This window comes from Helicoverpa armigera, chromosome 14, assembly GCF_030705265.1.
Source record: "Helicoverpa armigera isolate CAAS_96S chromosome 14, ASM3070526v1, whole genome shotgun sequence".
Lineage (NCBI taxonomy): Eukaryota > Metazoa > Arthropoda > Insecta > Lepidoptera > Noctuidae > Helicoverpa > Helicoverpa armigera.
Window position 1 is genome coordinate 5892320 of NC_087133.1, and position 18501 is coordinate 5910820.

The 18501-nt window shown below is 35.7% G+C and overlaps 1 protein-coding gene across 3 annotated transcripts; it reads right to left on the bottom strand.

The window, feature by feature from the left end:
- Positions 1 to 2171: 2171 nt before the first annotated feature.
- On the bottom strand, positions 2172 to 17450 carry LOC110379583 (peroxidase). 3 transcript variants are annotated; one of them, XM_064037724.1, is made up of 13 exons: positions 17146 to 17450; positions 14258 to 14367; positions 13876 to 14176; positions 13549 to 13786; positions 13191 to 13353; positions 12704 to 12900; positions 9281 to 9476; positions 7678 to 7875; positions 7081 to 7364; positions 5319 to 5474; positions 4913 to 5033; positions 3990 to 4170; positions 2172 to 3410 (listed from the first exon to the last, which is right to left on the bottom strand). In XM_064037724.1, exons 1-13 carry the CDS (start codon positions 17262 to 17264, stop codon positions 3269 to 3271), a joined length of 2406 nt encoding a protein of 801 aa, XP_063893794.1. In that variant the 5' UTR covers positions 17265 to 17450; the 3' UTR covers positions 2172 to 3268. The 3 variants fall into 3 exon arrangements, with proteins under 3 accessions (XP_063893794.1, XP_063893797.1, XP_063893795.1); XM_064037727.1 differs by lacking the exon at positions 17146 to 17450 and adding an exon at positions 14480 to 14771; XM_064037725.1 differs by lacking the exon at positions 17146 to 17450 and adding an exon at positions 14452 to 14771.
- Between the last annotated feature and the right edge of the window lie 1051 nt (positions 17451 to 18501).

The window sequence follows — 18501 nt, forward strand, 5'->3', positions numbered from 1 at the left end:
ATTCTATGACCTAGATAACATTCAATTGTTTTAGTTGTGCTTTATAAATAAAGCTTGAATTTTATTTTCAGAAATTTTGAATAAAAACAAAATAATTTTGTAATTCATGACACCATCATCTACCTAGCCTTTTTTCAACTATGTTGAAGTCGGCTTTCAGTCGAACCGTATGCAGCTGAGTACATGTGTTTTTACAAGGAGCGTCTGCCTATCAGACCTCTTAAACCGAGTTAGGCGAGCAACCCAATACTTCATCATCATCATCAGCCTATCGCAGTCTACTGCTGCAACCCAATACTTACCCCCTTGGTAAGTCTGTTTGTTAGACTTTCAGGATTCTGAATACTCGTCTACCAAATATTGAAATGATAGCCGGGACCTACAGTTTATTGTGCTTTCTGAAACACGGATTCAGAGATTTTCTGAAATTTTGGAGCCTAACAAAATAATTGGAAATTCATGACTGCGAAACTGTTTAAATATGAAAGACGTTCTGAGTTAGTACTGAATACTTTGCATACCGTACTCGTATATCCTTTCACTTAAACTCACGTGCTTGAATATTTTAATATGCCTACACAGTAAGTATTTAACCTCCTTTCTGCATTGAATTTAGCTACAAATAACCAAATTGCTCAATTAATTAAGCAATAATATTCTAATTATTTGGCATATTATGCAGTGATGAATTGAAATTAATCAAAGAAGTTCTGTAGTTTACTTAAAATTACACAGCTTCGATAGATAGGTATTATTATATTCATTTCTAAAAGTAAATAACTTCAATTAATTTATCAAATCATACCTATAAATATTTGTTGTGTTTCGGAAATGATGAAATTCTTCCAGCCTTTTCAACATTGTACAAGTTGTTGCTGATTCATGTTATTGCTGAAAGATATCTATAAAACAAGATTTTATTTCCTCATATTGAATCTTTTATTTCCGTAAAAACAGTACCAATTAAATGTTCCAATTCTTATTGTCAATGAAAATATTATCGATATCAGTGATACCTATTAATTCAATACCTGATACATAAGTTACGCACCATTTCGTGGCAGTCATAATAGAATACTAGTCATAAAAATTCGGACAAAATGATAATTATATATTGCTACGTATTAACTCATCCTCTCAATTATGGTAAAAAGCCTTGCATCACGTAAGAATCCCAATTAATAAAAACAAATGAATGTTTACTTGACCAGTGACTGATCTTCTCACAGATACACTTACATTGCCAGTCCACACCTTGCGATCCTCAATTCTGATAGCAATCCTGTCCAAAACCTGATGTATGACTTGATAAAAATGCATCCTGCAGCACAAGTATGGTATGACAATAATTTACCATCAAAAAAACATATGAGCATTAATTTAATTTGACTCTACATGGTCGTTAAGCCTCTTTACTGCGTAAAAACCGGCACAAATAACAATTAAGAAGTGAGTGTGAAGTTTTTAATGTATAAAATATAGTTGTTTTACATTATTACTCACTATGTTTGACCTTATAAAAATGAGTCATTGAGCCACACATGTTGCTCAAAAAGCTTTTAAAAACAATGTGGAAAATATTACTTAAATATAAATATCGTATATGCTTATCCTAACGATTGACACTCCTTTGAAATTGGTAGGTAGGACGACGGGCAATAAAATTCACAAAATACATTATAAATCAATTTATTGGCGTATAAAAAGGAAACTTAAGAATAAAGAATAAGTCATTCTGCTTTAACATTAAATTAATTTCAATACATTCATTTTGTTCGCGATCAACACTAATTAACAACTTTTTATATAATAACATTTTAAATACATAAGGCAAGGTATTCTATGGATATAATTATTTTTACAAAGATTTACTCTTTGTGACAAATTCATAATTTATAGTTTCAGCATAAGAAAGCTTTGTGCTAAATCTGATGATGAATGATGATGAAGAAATATAATAATATGAAAATAATTGACATGTTATTGCATCATCAAGCTAAATACTTATCAAACTTAACTATAATTCACAATCCATTAAGTAATTTAGAAAATGACGACATCAATCAATTAAAAAGAAACCCTTTTTAGAATTGGTCGTTAAAACTACAAAAAATATTAACATTCCAGTCTTTGGCATTAAAGTACGCCTTCGCTTTAAAATTTCGTTGACATTTAAAAATACCTATTAAACAAATACATGCCCGCAGACTTAAACCTATTAACATAAGAAATTCATAAGAGAACTCGGAAACAAGACGAGGTAACAACAAGAAACAAAGAAAAGAAAGCGCTGAGATACAAGAATACTGGGACCAGAATAATTGAGTTTCTATCTAGGCAGTCGTCACTCGGATGCAGCAGGAGTTACGCACGATAGCGATCAAAATAAACATCATGTTGCACAAGACATAATAAATTTCACCGTTGTTATGTCACCAAATGCTTATAATCTTTATGTGGATCGCTTCGTGCGTCATGAAAACGAAATCTCTTGACAATCAACTCTTTCCTCATCAGTGGAGTTATGAAGCCTAAACGTGTTTTAAAATGCATAATTAACGTTAAAACTTTGTTGCTATAAAACTGTATCACAACCTCCGCCAGAGTAGACTTTAATAAATACATTTATTAGCAGTACTTTGGCTAGATTATAAGATAGCAGTCGATCCTCTAATAATATCTTAGTATTTTTTTTTTGTTTGTTTTTGTTATTAGAGACAATTCTTGGATTTTTTAACATATGGATCTCAAGAATCATTGACTCGCGTCCCGTACTCGAGACCATTTCTCTATGCAGTGGACTTATTGTCCACATATCACAGCCACTGTACGACACGGTACAACCACACGATGGGCAGATATGACCAAACCTCTTCATTAAAATTGATAGAAATCTCTTGTTTTCAGAGGATACTCAAATGGTCTACATCCTAAAGTCCTACGACTTAAAGTTCACTTTCGCCTAAGCGTCGAGGAACGTGGTTTCAATTAAGCCTAACTAAATAAACACACTGTCACAATCAAACAAAATACTGAAACTCTCGACTACATTTAACGTCTACAATGCAAGCTGGTACAGTCTTAATACAATCCTCTACAACCGTAACTACATTGGAGTTTTCATAACTTGGTATTGCAACTACTAAAAGCATCAAGATTTTTAAGTACTCGATGGTCCAAATGACAATATGACTAACACTAAAACTAATTACATTGGCCTAACTTGCACTGCAGATGAACAAAATATACTTAGCCTAAGGGCGAGAATCTACTTGGTTGAGTTTCCCGAGCTGCCAACTTTATTTTTGAGCCAGTTGTTAGTCCGGGTGAGAATATCCGGCTGTTCTGCAGCAGCCTGCCAGGCTTCCAGATTGACCTTCTTAATTTCTTCGCATGGAACAATAGGATTGCTGCAAAGATAAAACAGAATAAATCAGTCTCATGATTCCTAGTCCACTAAATGTCATCTTTAATGATACTCGTGACAAAATTCAAAATAGCCGTACAAATGTCAAAATGAGAAGGACAACCACTTTCAAAAGTGATGATGAAACTGCTTTGGAGTAAACAAGTGAAGCAGGAAGCCCAGAAGGTCGATATTGTCAGCAGTGATTCTACGAGCATCAGAGACCCACTTTCTATAAGGAATTGCATTTTTGGTCTGAAACTGCAAAAACCTCATCACCTTCGCTTGGAATCAAAAACAAAATCAAAAATTACTTTTTGTGGTATGGAAGTTGGGGCCAGAGGCTGTTAACCTTGAATTTCAAAAAAACTTACAAAAATGATAAATTCAAAGTTCCTTTGACAGTCGGTCTTACGCTTTTGGCGTCAAACCAGCAAGACTGTCTAGGGAGGCAGGTTTTATTTCAAAACGGAGGCTTAACAGATTTAAGTATGTGCTTTTATGATGGTGCCTAAAGCAGTTCTTTTAGAGAGGGTGAATTTGCTTGAAATAGCTATTATGTAGTATGTGTTCTATAATTTACCTGTCAGAAGCTGGCTGGAAAGCATCCTTCTGTATTCTGTCAAGAGGCGTGTTGTCACAAATGAGTCTTGATAACGAAGCTCGTTTGATTTCAGCAAGTTGCCTCTTGGTGAACTTGCCAGATTCATCCTGGTGGCTGTAGAAATATCTGTCACCAGCTTTTGTGCGCCAAAGTTGTTCTCCTGTAGAAGAAAGAGATCATTTTGTTAGTTTATTAGTTATTGCTGTTATAGTTTTTAACCGACTTCCCAAAAAGGAGGAGGTTCTCAATTCGGCCGGTATGTTTTTATTACATTTGTATGTAGGTATACGGGACGACAAAGAAGCAGCGGTGATAGAACTTAACTTTCATGTAGTTCATCATCCTCCGAGCCTTTTTTCCCAATCATGTTGGGGTCGGCTTCCAGTCTAACCGGATTCAGCTGAGTACCAGTGCTTTACAAGAAGCGACTGCCTATCTGACCTCCTCAACCCAGTAACCCGGGCAACCCGATACCCCTTGGTTAGACTGGTGTCAGACTTACTGGCTTCTGACTGACTACCCGTAACGACTGCCAAGGATGTTCAATGACAGCCGGGACCTACAGTTTAACGTGCCATCCGAAACACAGCCAATGGTGTCTAAGATATACTTAGAAAATACATACAAACTTAGAAAAGTTGCATTGGTACTTGCCTGACCTGGGATCGAACCCGCGCCCTCGTACTTGAGGTTGGTCCTTTACCCACTAGGCCACCACGACTTAACGTTAACTTTCATGTAGTTAGTTCCCCATTTCTAACTCAAGAATTGCTAGATTGATTTATTCGATGTATACCTACATTTGTCTATATTCCGAATAACGGAACGGTCAAAGATTATTCTGATACGATTATTCTTTTAGTCATTAGGTTAAAAACTAGATTTAAACGTTAGGTACTTACTCATAATGCAAATAGCAGTGGGTCCAAGCAATGATCCAGGGACGGGGCTCTCCGCCATCATACCAATCACCAAGTCGATGTCACCGGGCTGCTCGTACAGTTTCGATAATTTATCGATAGTCTGTGGAACGAGGTGTTTAAAATTAATTTACTTTATCCCATCATTTTCTTATTTCCCTGATATTTTAATAGGCTGAATGGAAATTTTTTTTTCATTTATCTGGAAACTTCTGGGTACAGTAATACCCAAACGTCGTTTAAAGGAATGTTTTGCCTGAGGTAAAACTTCTCAATATGGTTTCATTTTTTGGCCATTTAGGGACAGACTAAAACTTATCTTTGCTACGTCAAGTAAAAAAAGGATTCGTGTCGTTGTTTGGAAGCAAAAGAAGACAAGAAGACTTACCTCTTCAGGCACAACATCAGCCAGTTGCTGGAAGCTGGTGACAGCAGGCAGACCACAGAGAGCACGGTACTGAGTGTACCCAGGCAAGCCGTGGTCGCGACCACGCTGAACATCCACTGCTAGCACATCGAGTCCTCCCAGCCATTGGTTACGGAGCTGTTGGACAAAAATGTACTTTATGAATAGGGTGATAAGGGATTAAATTAGAAGCTAAGGATAGAATTATTTATGTTCAATTAGGTAACAATAAATCAATCAATTTTAAGATACGCTAAATGATCTATACTATAGGATGGTTATACAAATACATATTTTAATCACAATAGCTTGATTAGACGTAAATAAAGAAATTAATTAGCAAAATCGTATCTTAGTAACAATAACTGCTAAAGAAAAGTAATTAGATCCAGTTAATGCTAATTTAGCGAAGAAAATGCATCCACCGTAACTAACTGTAAATAACAAGCAATTATTGCTTCTACAGAATAAGTACGATATTTTATGCATGTTTACATAATTAATTCTCGCTGATAAGTACTGCAAATGGCACGTTATTGATAACAAGTTTATTATTAACACAAGCAGACTAAGATCAGCCGCAGACTGGTTTTTATAAGGACTATTTAAATTAGCATTCATTGCCAATGTTAAAATGTGCTAGGTCGTTCAGCACATTACACAAAATAATTGCCTAGTTTTGTATGTACCTACCTACTACCTGAATATACAGACTCTATTATAATTAAAACCTTCAGAACAAATTAGAAGTTGTGGTAAAGATTTTAGTGCTCATAAAGTTGACTTTGAGTTTCTTATCAATAGCTGGATAAACCGGTTGTTGACAATGCTCGCTCGATCATTCAAGGCACTTTAACGAAACAGAAACTTCTGCCTCAGCCTTCGAGGAAAATAAGCCTAATTAAATCAATTTGCACGTAGTCAGATCACATGATGCAAAATGACTTACAACTGTGATGCACAAACTGCACTTCACATGTGTACGTAAGATAAACACGTCCTACATGACATTCAACCATTGTTCAAGGCGAGAACAAACGTCCAATAAAATTCATAACAATTCCTCATCGCTTTGTCATTTCTCAGCGGGAAGTTATTCGACATAATTTTTTAAACATATCGATATCTTCCTTGTTATAAGTATTTCGGCATACATTTAGCTGCACTTATCTTATACCTATTTTTTATGGCACAAAAACAACTTACTGAAGATCTATGTCAATATACTTTGATATATAACCAAGGTGAAGTGACCTACCAGTTAGGATATGTAAATATTTTTATCGATAGACACGGGTTTTATTAACATGACTCTGCTATATTTATCGATGTTACCATACGAAGCTTCGATTCCAATCTGATTACTAGCAGTAATATTATAGTTGTTACTACCTACAATTGACATGTCGACATTCAGATGTAACTTGACATTGACTCGAGTTCATAATTACTTCAGTCTATCGATTAGCGACTATTTGCGTCACTACGGTCGTACTATTTACCCTCGACACTATTGAAATCATTCTTTATTTAATCGATAATCCTATGTTTGTACATGTTTCCATTGCATGGTCAACCCTGGTCACCCGATCTATCTATGATTCTTTCCTCAAAAGGTATATTGTCCTGCATTTTTCCTGTAGCTTTTTTTATTTTCTTAACCTAGCCTTTGTTCCTGTATTTTTTTTCTAATAGCTAATCTAATAGCTTTCCTCCTTCTTTTAAAAAACGGAACAAAACTTACATCATCATCGTAATTGAAGTCCAATCCCTGGCTCTTCTGGCTGATCATTCCTCTTAAGATCTTCTCTAAACTTCCCTTTTGCGAAACAAGTTCTGGCTTGTAATAGTTGTTCATGAGACGGTGTGGCGTGACTTTGTTGTTGCCATCAACGAGTTCAATGTCCTTGTCCAAAAGACTGTTCACGAAATGGAAACCAGCAGTCGCGAAGGAGTTGGTGATGGTAGGATCAATTTCTGAATTGTAACCGGTATCATAGCTCTCATACAGCTCATCGAACGCCTTTCCTGTGAATTAAACAATATTCGACGATTAGTTTGATGGTGTGAATGTTAACATGATAAGCTTCACACGAAAATTATCCATACTTCATAATGCCCATTGTGCGCATGGAAAACCCCTAAATCAGAATCGTTGTAACAATGGTTCGGTGATTGTAACAGGTACTTGGAAATGTACCGTGCACATTGGAGACTGAAGCAACATAACATTTTTGATATATTGGAATCATTTTCTTCTATAATGTGGAAGATTCAAACCTCGATTTTTGGAAATGTACCTATATTAATTTGTGCTTTATGTGAAAAAAAATATTCTTACCAGTCAAAGCAGGCAGCCAGCTCTTGTAGGTAATATGCTGCAGTTCAGCGATGACAATTCGCCTAGCCTCATGGTACAGCCGATCGGAGTTCCAGCCAGGGTTGAGAGTGGCCAAGCCACGGGCGATGCGGTTGTGTTCCCTCACCCAGATGGAGTACATGCTTGCCAACCAAGGATGAGTATTGGCACGAGCATCGCCTGATAAAAGAAATAGGAAATTAGTAACATAAATGTTAAAGCTGTTTGTCATTTATTGATAGAGAATACAGTAAATAACTTTCATTGAAAATGGGTCAACTTTCTCAATAGTACATACTAATATTTATTATCATACAAGAGGCACGTTGTTTTAGGAAGCGACATCTTTATCCAAACATTTGTTTGACCTAGTTAACTAATCGCTGTGTTGAAAGATAAATGCGTAGGTTGAACATTTCTAGAATAAACTCATAATCTCATTTTGACCATAAATACCTATTTTAAAATACAGAAATTACTTTAGACCATCAACTAATCGTGAAATATTTTATCTTCCAATCAGAAAGATGATACAGGCTCCAAGCAATATGTTCGATGGCAGATTCTATTTTAATCCAATTATAAATGAGCATCTTGTAATGGTAACGAAAGCCAAAACCAAAATAAATAATCTATTTCAATCTTATAAAGAGGTCAATGACTTTTATACGGGAGGTGTAAGATATGCATTCAACGAATGTGACAAACTGCATTCTAAATCTTTGCAATGTTCATTAGCGGACTTTGACTAATTGGTTTTGAAACTGGGTCATTGCACCGTGAACACGATTTACAACACGTGAGTAGAAGAAATTTTCCATAACGTTGTCAGTAATTGATACAATAATTTAAGTGTTCAATTGATGGTGATGTCAACGGGCTACATAAAAAACCTCATGACATATTAGTTAATTGACTTGTTGAGTGTAAGATAAAGGACATTTTGATCGACTCAAAATCAACTGTAACTAGGCACGTATCTACAGCAAAAATATTAAATTCTTGTGGTAAATCTTGGGACTGTTTCTCTAAAGAAATTCAGTATTTTAGAACCTATATAACATGTAACATGAACTTCTGCATAAGTTGTTTACGTCATTATAACTGGTTGGATGAAGATAGATCCAGTTCAAAACATTGCTATCTTAACCAAACGTGATGAATTGATTAATATTTACCGACTAACTTATTTATTATCTTATCTTTACAACATAATCTACTATCACTGACGTTATCATTGTCATCGCAATGTCGTATCGCACGTTTAAATAATTATCTTATACCTATAATTCTCGTGTTTATTTGAATTTCTAGTTTACTATGAGGTGTGAATTGATATGAGTTGTAAACCGAACTTTATTGACATTCTAATACCCATACCCAAAACAAAAAAACATTATTGTATTTCCCAATGAGATCAGATGATGGGTCATCGCTGAATTTTTGGATGTGTTAATTTATTTATTTTATCTTTTACATTCAGGCAACAATGGCCCATAGATAGCTGATATATGCCGTGTGACAAATTTTTATTTACTCGTCACCCCTGTTAAATAATTATTTAATAAACACAAAGGCCACTAACCAGCATTAAAGCAAGTATCAGAGCCGCTTTCCACAAGACACTTCTCAGTAGGGTTGGAAGCTAGAGGCAGATGTTCCTCCTCATCAATGGTAGAGGTCTTCAAAAGACCACCAGTCCTCTCGCGTAAGGCTGCAGCTTCCCAGCTGTCCGTACCATAGATGTTGGAGCCATCCAAGAAGTGAGTTGCTTGGTTCATCTGTGAAGAAAGATATACAATTGGTTATAAAAATGTGCAAACGGATATCATTTCCATAGTATTCCTCCTTATTATTAACTCCTTATTATTTTTTTTCAGCGCCCCAGTATTCTAATTCTAATTTGAAGTAGGTTATCTATCTTTAAAGTTTATATTTTTTTAAGTATATAGGCAATTGACCCAGACTAAATAGGTATTAGGTACACAAACTGTACAGATATGAATGACGTTTTAAATTATGCGATGTTGTTCACAAAAAACGTAAACAGTTCTAAGAATCGTGGAAAGATGACTGCAATTTATAATAAATAATATTGATAAGTGTACAAAGGCCTATTAATAAATTAATAATAAAGTGTGATATGGATGTTGTGAATCCCCTGCGACAACAAGCATCTTATTCCTCCTTCCTTATTTTGTCACATATTATAATTAGTATGGTGTAAATATAAAATATTTGGGTGATGTGATCATACACTAAAAGTCCAAAAAGTCACTAAGTACATCCGACGGTGTAGCCAAGGTCGAGGTTACACATAAATCGAATAAGCTCATGGCTACTTTACTGAACAAAAGGAAACATAAATAAACAAAGTAGCAAACATTCAGAATAGGTACGTCATTAAGTTTATGATTGTATGTTTCTTTCTTCAGAACGATTAAAAAGTGCAAGTCCATTGTTGAAACAATGATAGGAAGCGAGGTAGACTGTGAACTGTGGAATTTTACCACCAAAACATGCAAACTTATTTGGTCATATCTTTCCATAACAATTCGATAAGGAAAGTCATAACTTCTGAACTAAATTGCTAGTTGAGTGGAATTTTTCAGCGTCTTAATTGATGTTCTACAATTTTCGAGAAGACTTTATGAAATGAGATTATATTAAGGATTTCATTTCCTAAAGTTCAAGCTGAAACTTCAAAATATTTGTTATAATTTTAACATGTTTGTTTCAATGAATAATTTAGTTTTATTGACCCTGAGTCAAACACACAAAAAAACTCAGTAATTGCATTTTGCACTCAATTTAAATGCAAGCAAACATTTACGAAATCGCTTGTCTAATATAAATATCTAGACCGTGTTTATCGCAATCATTAACAAAACTGCACTAAGTATCCTCCTCCTCCGAGCCTTTTTCCCAAGTATGTTGGGGTCGGCTTCCAGTCTAACCGGATTCAGCTGAGTACCAGTGCTTTACAAGAAGCGACTGCCTATCTGACCTCCTCAACCCAGTTGCCCGGGCTACCCGATACCACTTGGCTAGACTGGCGTCAGACTTACTGGCTTCTGACTACCCGTAACGACTGCCAAGGATGTTCAATGACAGCCGGGACCTACAGTTTAACGTGCCATCCGAAACACAGCCAATGATGTCTAAGATATACTTAGAAAGTACATACAAACTTAGAAAAGTTGCATTGGTACTTGCCTGACCTGGGATCGAACCCGCGCCCTCATACTTGAGAGGTTGGTCATTTACCCACTAGGCCACCACGACTCTAAAACTGCACTAAGTATAATTAATCAAATTCCTAACTCAAATTACCATTGTAGGCAAACACATAAACACTGCAAAGAAAAACATGTTTACAATTGCTTGAAGTTCATATCAGCTGCATGTTTGAATGACCTTAATCCGGATACTACGTAAGTACATACTATGTAAATGACATAAATACATTACGTATCTCTAGTTCCCTTATGTAAGAGAACATTGTCTATAGAAGCAGCTAGACTGAACTAATAATAGTCCTAGTGCACTCGAGTCAACTATTAGCATGTTCCTACCAATTGAACCCACTCAATGCAAGTACGAATCGATAAGGCAAATTATTAGCATTGCAAATATTTGGACTTTTGAACCTACTCAAGATGACACGAACAACCTTTAAATAATTGTTTGTACACGCTATATTTAATGGAACAAAAAATTTACAAGTCAATGTTGTTACTGAAGATGCTAGTAAGATTTGTCTTCGTTAGAAGTTATGAGTAAAGAAGCATTTCAACATTTTGATAGTCTGTAAGGATAACTACTAAGTTAGTGATTTAAATAAAATCAGTCAATATAAAAAGTTCTAAGCAATTCACTCTTTTACAGACTTTTAAACATACGAGGTCAGTAGGTACTTCCTGTCAGATATAAGTAATAAAAAATACAATCAAATCAAATTATACAATTCAGAAATAATTAATAGTACAAAAATGCAGACTCGTGAAGGTTAAAGAAGCTATAAAGATATGAGTAGAACAACCCTTTGAGGACATGAAGCAGAAGGGAGTAGATGTAAGTATGACGTCTGACAGAGAAGAATGGAAGAAAAAGAACATGTAGCGCCTACCCAAAATAACTTGGGAACAGGGCAGGAAGAAGAAAAAGAGCGGTCATCAATATTTTATAACCCACTTATGTTACAAAACATTTTGAAGGACCGTACCTAGTTTTCAATCTGTATGAGAACCTACTACCTACATGAATAGACGTAAGACGCGTGTGAAACCCCGTAGCGGAAAGTAGTCTATCATAGTTACCTAGTTACTCACATAGTACCTTATGTATAAAGTATGCAGAGAACCGAAGATTAAAATCAAATGTAATCACTACACATAGGTATATAAAGCATACACGTGTACCCATGTTATGATTCGGAGAAACAGACAAGTCTACGCATGATATAAAAAACCGCTCTTAAATGACGCAATGACAAAGGACAAAGGGTCTTAATTAAAACACGCAGTATTTACTACCAATCGTTAAACACGACATCGAAGCATGTTTAATGACGCATCAGTCTCGGTACCGATCACAGAGTATGACCGTACCAATGTATCACAGAAAATTGTTTTGCCTTTCTTGATATGAAATGACGCGACTTGTTGTATAAGAGTTCAAGGAACTGAGGCAGGCTTGTTATTAACTCGCAAGAGTATTATTAAAACAAATGAGTACCTACGTAGATGTTTGTGTGAATGGAGTGAAATACCTAGTTACTGTTTGTAAATTACTTTCTCAACTATCAGTTACAATCTCAACCATTCCTCTTGCCCGAAACCTAATAGGCATTAGGATCTTAAATCATTTTTTTTGTAATTGTTTAAGTCCATTGTTCTAAAAGAAAAACTACCTACACCTTTCCTACAGCATATAGTCGAGAAGATGTTCAGATTTTCAAAATAACATAAACATTATCTTGAATCCAAAAGAAGTAATAAGGTCTTACCTGTTCCGCAGCTCCAAAAGTGCAGTCTCCTCTATACGTGGTGACAGACCGGGTGTACTCCATACAGGTGACGTACTTCGACTTGTAGAATGGATCATCGTGAGGCACCGAGATAGACATGCAGCTCGGGTGGATGTACCTCGGAGTCAAGGGGAAGCCGTCGTTCCCACAGCATCGGATGGCTTGGTTCGTGTGAACTGATAATAAAAACAAACTTCGTATCAGCTACGGATGGTGACGACTTTGACCGCCACGCGCAAAAGTACATAAGGGTACTTGTCATTACATTTGCAAATCAAATTGGTATGTAGGTAAGTATATGAAACGTGTACTGTAGGTAAATATAGTAGACCGTGTTACTTAAAATCTAAATTGCAAATTAAATCATTATTATGAACATTGATCAGACAATCTTATTGTTACTCAAGGATTCCCTTTAACTAGTACGAGCACGTACATTTTATTTGACGCATTATTAAGTACTCACTTGTTTTGCGGACTGGAGTGTGGACCAGATCATGGTAGATGAATTGACTCCAGATAGCCAGAGCCATGGTTTTGTCGCTGTTAGGTACATCCAGATTGTCAGTAAGCTTTGTGCTGACCATGCGAGCTGAAGGTAAAGCCTTCTGGCTCAGAGCACGGCGCGGCTGCGGGAACAAACATAATATTAGAAACCTAGTTAAATATTTGTTTAATGTAACAGTTAGCCATTGTTTGTGGATAAGTTATCTCAAATATTCTTTAAACACTGATTGCAATGTCAATAAAAGATAAGAATATGGTAAATTGGTCAACCAATTCACAATATTATTCAAAAAGAAATATAGTTCTGGTAAACCAACCTCTTCAATACCGTCAGCATATCTGGGATGCAGGAGACGTTTGTAGCCAGTAAGTGCCTGACCCCAGGAAGACCTCACGGGGTTGTTGCAGGAGCCATCAAAAGTACGATACTTCGAGGACATCTTATTCGTACGACATGTGAACCGTTCAAGAGCCGCACACTCCCCACCAAACTCACTCTCACGCAAATTCAACGTACTGATGAAACTCGCACACTCATCATTAGGCAAACCATATCTGAATGTGGACAAAGAGAACATCTTACTACCAAACCTTGAGATATAATATTTTTGAAAATATAATACTTAAACGGAGAAGAAACGTACCTTCGGCATCTTGTGTAGACTAGATTCTGAGACGCTTTCGTAATGGTCAACGAAGACTTCTCATAGCGCATAGCATTCTCTGAGACGGAACCGTCTATCGCCAGACCCTGGGCGACAGAGCCAGTGCTGGGCAAGATACCAGCTGACTGCAAGTTCAGTTCTAATCTTTGTAACATCGATACTTCCAGCTTGCTAATCCTTATCGACCTGTTCGTATGTAACGTTGTGACAGGTGGTAACCTCTTCAGCATTTCAGCGCTTGGAAATGGAAAATCATACATCGGCGGTGGATGAACGATATCTGCAAAAGGAGAAAACAGTTATACATAAGTCGGTTATTTACAAACAATAGTTACAAGATAAAGATGAAGCATTAACTTACCAGTTGATAATATAAGATTTAGGGGGTACGGAGCAACATGACTCCCAAAGGTGACTCCTGCCCAGAGCACCACACCAAGCAACACCATCTTCATCATTTCTTCCAATATACTGCAACAAAGGAACGATCAACAATGAGTCACTGCGTCTCGATATGGTCAATAAATAACGCCATTTAAATGCCAAAAGACCAACCGATGACGTATTTTAACTATGAACATACTCTGTTCTGGTTTCTGAGACGTTTGGTGTCCAACTGATCAACAAGCGGGTGGATAAACAGTTTTATGAGGACCTATTTACGAGTCTCATTGTGACCTGAGATAACCCGTTCATGGCCCTGCAGATAGTGTTGATGTATGCGTGTTTCGTCACAATCATCTGCCACTTTCAGAAATCATACGATAAATAGACGAGCCCCCTGAACTAAGAGATAAAATAATAGTTCCGGCTAAAGATAGATCAAGGCGAGCATTACACGAGTAATAAGTTAATAACTTAATTATAAAGTAGGTAGGTATGTCTAGTAAAGAATAGAACAAAAACAAATGACGAATCGCTGTTTGCTCTTGAATATTAAATGTTAAATAATCTAAATATTGTTTTTCTTTGTAAGATAAGAAGGGACATACCTACTTGATACGCAGAAGTTGGACCTTAAACAGATTCCATTCAAACGTATTTAATCAGACTTGTTGGATTGGTTATTATGTAATAAATCAAAGAGGTTAAAAATAAAAAAGTTATTCTAGCTCAACAGCTGTCTACTAGTCAATAAACATGTACAAGAAGCATAACGTGCCCTAAAATTTGAAAAGGTGGGTAGTTGCTTTAATACAATTTATACTGTCATTTCCGTGCTTTTTTTTCTTTGCGTGCAACACGGTTTTGGCTTTTTGAATTGCTTTTGATGAACATAAACAGGTATACCTAGTCATTGGTTTGTGAAATTAATAAAAAACCTTTATGAAGTGAATGTTTGGAGCATGCTCCTCTTTTATATCTGCAGTATTTTGGGCTGTATTTTGCAAACTTCCTAATGATTGGCTTTTAACAGTGTTTCGGTTTTTTTGCGGCTGTTTCCTTTTTGCAGAATTCTAGAGCCAACTTAGCCTCCCAACAGGCTAACTAGCTAGCTGGCCAACAGGTACAAAGTGTGAATTTAAGATTGCGTGACAAGCATTAACTTGGACTATAAGTAAATCATGTTTAGGAAGATTAACTAAACGTGTCATATTATTATGAAAGTTATTCTCATTTATTGCTGTGAGAGATGACGTATTTTTAGGCCTTCACCTAGTTCCTTTATCGTGGCTGGTAGGACTTTGTATTTATTTTTAGGTTCCTACTGTTCTTTTTTTGTCGTGAATACTTTTTTGCTACTACAGTTTACTAACATCATCAAAATTAAAATTATTCAAATGAGTATTTTTTATTTAATAAAGCTAACCTAATGCTCTTTTTTTTAGATTAAATATTAACCGGAAAACTTACGTACTTTCAATGTTCCGTGGCGTGAGATTTGCATTTGACATTTTTGCATTATTTTTCAGTAAGTACCTACATAAGCGACCAAACCGATTAATTAAAACTTATATAGCTAATTACATTTTTAATTAAGTGCGGCGCGATTTATAATTAACATTGAATATTAATTGATTATGAAGTACCTACTGTAATTACATAACAGATCGTATATGGAAATCAGTTGGCAAAGTAGGTACTTCGTTAGTCTAAACAAAGATAGAGATAGTAAAATATGTACTACTTATGTACCTACTTATGTTATATATTAGTTTAATCTGTAACTTTGCGGATGCTGATATCTTTCTCAGATTTTATATGTAAGTGTAATACCTACTTAGGTATGTAGGTACATGACGTCTTTACGTTTAATTAATAATTAAATTCAAATGTTTTAGGTAATAAAGGTACCTACCACGTACCTACCGACCTAGTTCAATTTAAGTCATTAGAATAGATTATTGTCTAAATTAAAATATTAGCAAAACATATTTTTATCCAAATGAGTAAATCGTAAGAACATTAAATTTCTAGGTGACCCGTTTTGAAGGTTTTTTTAACCATTGGCACTTAATTACTCCCTGTTGTCACTAATAGGTAGAAAAAACTAGAACTTAACCCGATACGTTATTTGGTTATCAACGTTATCATTGAACGTTCGAACCTAATTAATAACAATTGCTAAGTTAAAAAAATCTTCCTACTTTATTAATAAGCGTGTTAAGTGTTTATTTTGAATACTAATTTATATATTTCGCGGAAAATCACTACCGCTACTGATAACTATAAACAGAATATAAAAAAGTTAGCACTAACAAAACTTACCTACCGCAATCAGCCAAAACGAGATAATGAAAAAGAAAACACACTTTTTTGCTTTTTTATATTATTGGCATAACAAAACACGTTTAATTTGTATTTACATTTGCCATTCATTAGCTTGAGTGTGCCAAACCCATCTTAATTGGCATCGAAAACATGTTTGGGGAAAGGTCATTGAACCCTCTTGTGATTAGGTAAGTTTTTTGACCACTATCCTTTGTTATGTAAACAAACTTTTGGGATATTAAACGGCTGCAACGAATAACTACAACAGTTTGTAAAAGGCGGTCGCGAGCTGCATTATGCAGAGCTATGGCATTGATGTTAACTGGCGTTAAAAATAGAATTCTAGTTTTTTTCCACTGCCTAAGGAAATGAAGTACTTACACATTACAGAAAAAAATTACTATTTAACTAATAATCATTAGTGAAACAGATATTAATCATCTTATTTACCTTAGACAAAATTTACTAAAGTTCTTACTAAAGGTCTTAGATACTTAATTTAAGTAAGCTTTAATTGAAGTCAGGATCCAGACTTACGTGGAATGTTCACTACATCCATCGCATTCCGACCTCCTTCTAGAACATTTCTCTGGCGAAATGTTCTTGGCATTCGCGTTCAACATGGACTTTCCTTCAATGATCCGTTTAAACAACATAATAGCAATAGCAGGATTTGTTGTTTACGACAATTGTCTCGTCTAAGGCGAATGTTTGATTTGTTTAACACGATTGCAGATGACACTTTCTCAAAGGAGCGATTTTCCATTAGATTGGCAGAGAAGCCAATTTCACCTCTACTGCCAAGCTCGCACTGGAACTGGTAAACTTGGAGCAAGCCAGCGGGCGCCCGATCAAATCAACAGTTTAGCCCCTCTCTCCCCTCGCCCCTCTGTGATGTCATAAAAGAAACCTTCGCCACAGTCTAGAAAATTACTACTAACAATTCAATGGCGTTGTGTAGGACTATTATTTCGTGGGACGATAAAAGAGTTAACGATGAATTCTATGCATTTTATTCTCTAAGTAACACAAATCACCTAATTTATTTGGAAATATAGCTAAACATTGATCTAGTAATGCATTTTGTGCAACTGTTATAGTTAATCTGTGGCATAACGGTCTTTATTAGTGTGCGCATGTGTGATTTTTTCAAAAGTATCACTTCTCGAAGTAAAAATATAATTACTTTATCTGATTCAAACTTCTAGAGCTAGATTTTATTCAAACATTCCCCGTAATAAATGTTTAAAAGCGTACCTAATTGCTTTTATGTTACCAGTTAATATTAAGGGTCTGGATGAGATTCATATTGAATGATGTTATGCGTAGGTAACCAGTAAAGCAATTCTTTTTGAATGATGTTATGCATAAGTACCGAGATAAAATAATTCCTATGAAAAACCACAGAAAATACCTCATGTGAATTTATTTATTAATGGTGACGCACAGTAATAAAGACCCACGAGCACGTGGAGTGCGCATGCTCACAGCGTGGTCTTACCTCTCCCCCCTCATGCCACCCCAGCCCTCCCCGCTGTCCACATTCCCCTCGCCATCAGCTGATCACGCAGCCGCAGCGTGTACAAAAGCCGGTTCGCATGAGTAGCATAATATGAGTATGTATACAAACAAAAACCAAGGCAGGTAAGTAGGTACGTATAAGTTTCCGTTCGTTGCAGTAATACGAATATGACTCTTGGTGTATGTAAGCAATGTGCATGATTGGGAATCTAATACCTAGTAACTTGTAGCATCGTAATTTTATGAGCGAAGTTTTACAATGAAATAATACCTATCCCGAACCTCACCTAAGCTACCAGTGATATTTAGGTACATAAACTACCTATACCTACCTATAAAAGCTTAAGCCTAAATAAAATAAATTAGATAGAG

Coding starts and splice junctions, on each gene's coding strand:
- LOC110379583 (XM_064037724.1), bottom strand. CDS start 17,264: ATGTTGTTTAAACGGATCATTGAAGGAAAGTCCATGTTGAACGCGAAT. Junction 9,477..12,703: donor CTTTTGGAGCTGCGGAACAG/GTAAGACCTTAT, acceptor CTTTCTTCACAG/ATGAACCAAGCAACTCACTT. Junction 7,365..7,677: donor CTGGCTGCCTGCTTTGACTG/GTAAGAATATTT, acceptor TTTAATTCACAG/GAAAGGCGTTCGATGAGCTG.